The following is a 3,177-nucleotide window of genomic DNA, read 5'->3' as shown; positions in this document are numbered from 1 at the left end:
TGTTGACAAATACATGTTGAATTGGTTGATCATTTGGTAAATTCACCAGGGTAACATTTGAATTAGATGCTTGCCATCAAGCTACTCTATCACCATTGAATTTCTTTAAGAAGTGAATCATTACTCATGACATCAGCATCCTCTTGTTGGCGGTGAATGAATTACAGGCTTCACTTGTCTCTGGGTTTACCTTCTGTATAGGATATGAGCTGATTGTCAGGTAAATCTTTCTCATTGTGTTTATTCCACTTTCAAGTCTAGGTCTTTCCCTTTGTCCTTGCACCACAGACTACTCCCATTTATATATAGTACATGTTTTGACTTGTAAGATGCAGCAGGTTATGGATTTAAAACATAGGCACCAGAACATGACTCCAAAGTAGTTGTGTCTTCTTTAAAAAAAACATTTGCACACTCATGCTATATGTGAGTTATCCATATCTATCCTCCACCATTTGACAAATTGCTGGTGAGAGTCACCCCTGAGAAACAACTGAATACCAAAGTCAAACACAAGTTTTTACAGCAGTTAGACAGCAAAGATAATTACTGACAGATTAATGACAACTTGGCCAGCAACAAATGGTTTCAAAGCAATAATAGAGTCCTGAGGTGTATGGTGATGGCTTCAAAAGCAAAGGGATGTGATAGCTGTTATAATAGAATTGTTTCACTATAAAAGTATTATTTGGAATAAATAATAATACTTTTAAGAGAACAAATAACAGAATAGTTAGCATTAAAATACTCTCAGTAAGTAAGCTGAAGTATGTTCTTGAGAGATAGGGCAATTTGCTCAAGAAGATTGTGATAAACCAAAGAAAAATTTAATGTGTTACTAACGATGAATCTGTGAGACCTTCTCTCACTCTTGATCTCCTGTACTTGGCCTCCCTTTTCTCTACATTAGGTGTTGTCTTTTTTGTTTGTTTGCTTGAATAAAAATATTTTGATAAAGTTTTTGCCTTGGAATCACATCTGTTTCAAAGTAAAGGCTATTATTGCATCTATATTCCCTAACTAAAGAGACTGCTATCACGTTAAATCATATATCTTAAGTATCATGAAGGTTAATTGTCAATATGACTAAATATTTGGCTGTTGTGAATATTTTTAATATTATTATGAATGATTTTTTAGAAAGTTAGTTATTAATAAAACCTCACAAAATATAATATATTTTACTAAACATATCTAAATGCTACCAATGTTGTCTAAATTTCAATTAAAACTACATTTTATTATCTTTTAAAAATTAGGAAACTTTCCATGACAAATGACTGATAGGAAATGTTTTGTCATTCTACTTTAAGAATGGATGACAAATAATATCCTCTCAAAAAAGAAGTGACAGAATAATACTATAGTAATGAGAAATAATTACAACAGGCTGTGAAGAACTATGTAATGTTGTCAACATGGCTAATGAAAAGCATATTCAAAGTACAATGTTCTCATAGCTTTCTGTTTTTCTATAATCCCCAATTTCCACATAAATCCAGAATCATATTTTAATAGTAAAGATACAGGTATTATGTTAAATGGAACATTCAAATACTGTGTATTGCAAATTATAGTATTTAAATTCAAATAATTATTTATAGAATAATGATTAGGGTATCATCATAGAGTAATTCTTTCTTGTTTGGGAAACAGGTTTGAAATCCACAGGAAAAACACATTGTCCCTACTTTTAGCAAACAATTAAGTCATTGTTACTTATTTTCCACTGAGAACCCTTAGTAATTTTATAAAAATATTTAAAAATGAAGAAAATAAACTCATGTCCAAAATTAGGTAAAAGAATATTTTTAAATTTCACTCCTCAACAAAACCAGTTCAGGTTTGTAAACTTTGAAAACCTGAGCACTTTGAGAAATCTGTTTCTTATGTTCTTGGTCCTTACACCATAAATAATGGGGTTCACCATGGGTGGTACAAGAAGATAGATGTTGGCCACGAATATGTGCACTTGGGGAGTCACTTTATGCCCAAACCTGTGGGTGAGGAAGGAGAAGAAGGCAGGGGTATATGACACTAAGATGACACAGACATGCGAGCCACAGGTGCCCAGAGTCTTGAGTCTGGCATCCCTGGAAGGAAGGTGGAAGACAGTATTGAGAATGAGGACATAAGAACAAATGATCAATATAAAGTCCACACCCCCAGTGAGGAAAGCAACAATGAGGCTGTAGGCTCGACGGATGCTTGTCTCAGCACAGGCAATCTTGATGAGGGCCATGAACTCACAGTAAGTGTGGGAAATTATGTTGGTCTTGCAATAGGGAAGCCAACTTAGTAAAAAAGGATGAGGACTGAGAAGAACTATTCCCCGAAGTACAACAGCTAGACCTATCCTTCCAGTTACAGTGTGTGTCAAAATAGCTGAGTGTCTTAATGGGTTACAAATGGCCACATAACGGTCAAATGCCATGGCCAGGAAAAAGCCAGACTCCATGGTTGAGCAAGAGTGGATTAGGAAGACCTGAGTGAGGCAAGCTTCAAAGGGAATCTCTCCATCATGAAACCAGAAGAGACTGAGAAGTTTGGGAACAGCTGTAGTGCACACCACGAGGTCAGCCACTGCCAACATGCAGAGGAAGAGGTACATTGGCTCATGGAGGCTGGAGTCTGTCTTAATGATGAACAGAAGAGAACAGTTTCCCACTAGTGCCAAAATGTAGACCACGCAAAAGGGGATGGAAATCCACATGTGTGCTGCCTCCAACCCAGGAATGCCAATGAGAATGAAGGTTGAGGGATGGGCATCAGACTTATTGTAGATAGACATAACAAAAGTCAGAGTCTCAGCTTCTTCTTCACGGATGTTTTCTATAAAAGGATAAAAAATTATTTCTAAATTTGAAACTCTGATTAGTTAAGACCTACAGGGAGTACCTTCTGTACTGGAGAAATTACTGTATCTTAAATGTAGAGTAAAAAAAGTTATTTCATGGCATAAAAGAATAAGCTATCCTTACAGAATTACTCTGTTTTGAGTAGTAAGATAACTTACTACTCAAATTCAGAAATAGTTGATATCTGTAATTAAATTTTCATGAAACATTTTTGTTCTAAATAGATGCCCTGAACTCTTTGTTCTCCTTAATCACGCAGAGAACAACATTCATTCTTTCTATTTATGTACTAACATTGTTATTTTCATTACTATATAAA

At 35.1% G+C, this 3,177-nt stretch overlaps 1 protein-coding gene across 1 annotated transcript; it reads right to left on the bottom strand.

The window, feature by feature from the left end:
• Positions 1 to 1,825: 1,825 nt before the first annotated feature.
• LOC125397257 (olfactory receptor 52D1-like) lies at positions 1,826 to 2,791 on the bottom strand. The gene has a single exon (XM_048429540.3). The coding sequence runs from the start codon at positions 2,789 to 2,791 to the stop codon at positions 1,826 to 1,828; it is 966 nt and encodes a 321-aa protein (XP_048285497.1).
• Positions 2,792 to 3,177: the final 386 nt, after the last annotated feature.

The sequence above is a fragment of the Myodes glareolus genome, chromosome 7 (assembly GCF_982192425.1).
Source record: "Myodes glareolus chromosome 7, mMyoGla1.1, whole genome shotgun sequence".
NCBI classification, from domain to species: domain Eukaryota; kingdom Metazoa; phylum Chordata; class Mammalia; order Rodentia; family Cricetidae; genus Myodes; species Myodes glareolus.
Note: the sequence above shows the minus strand (reverse complement) of the source record. Positions and strands in the feature narration are given on the sequence as shown.

Coding starts and splice junctions, on each gene's coding strand:
- LOC125397257 (XM_048429540.3), bottom strand. CDS start 2,791: ATGTCTATCTACAATAAGTCTGATGCCCATCCCTCAACCTTCATTCTC.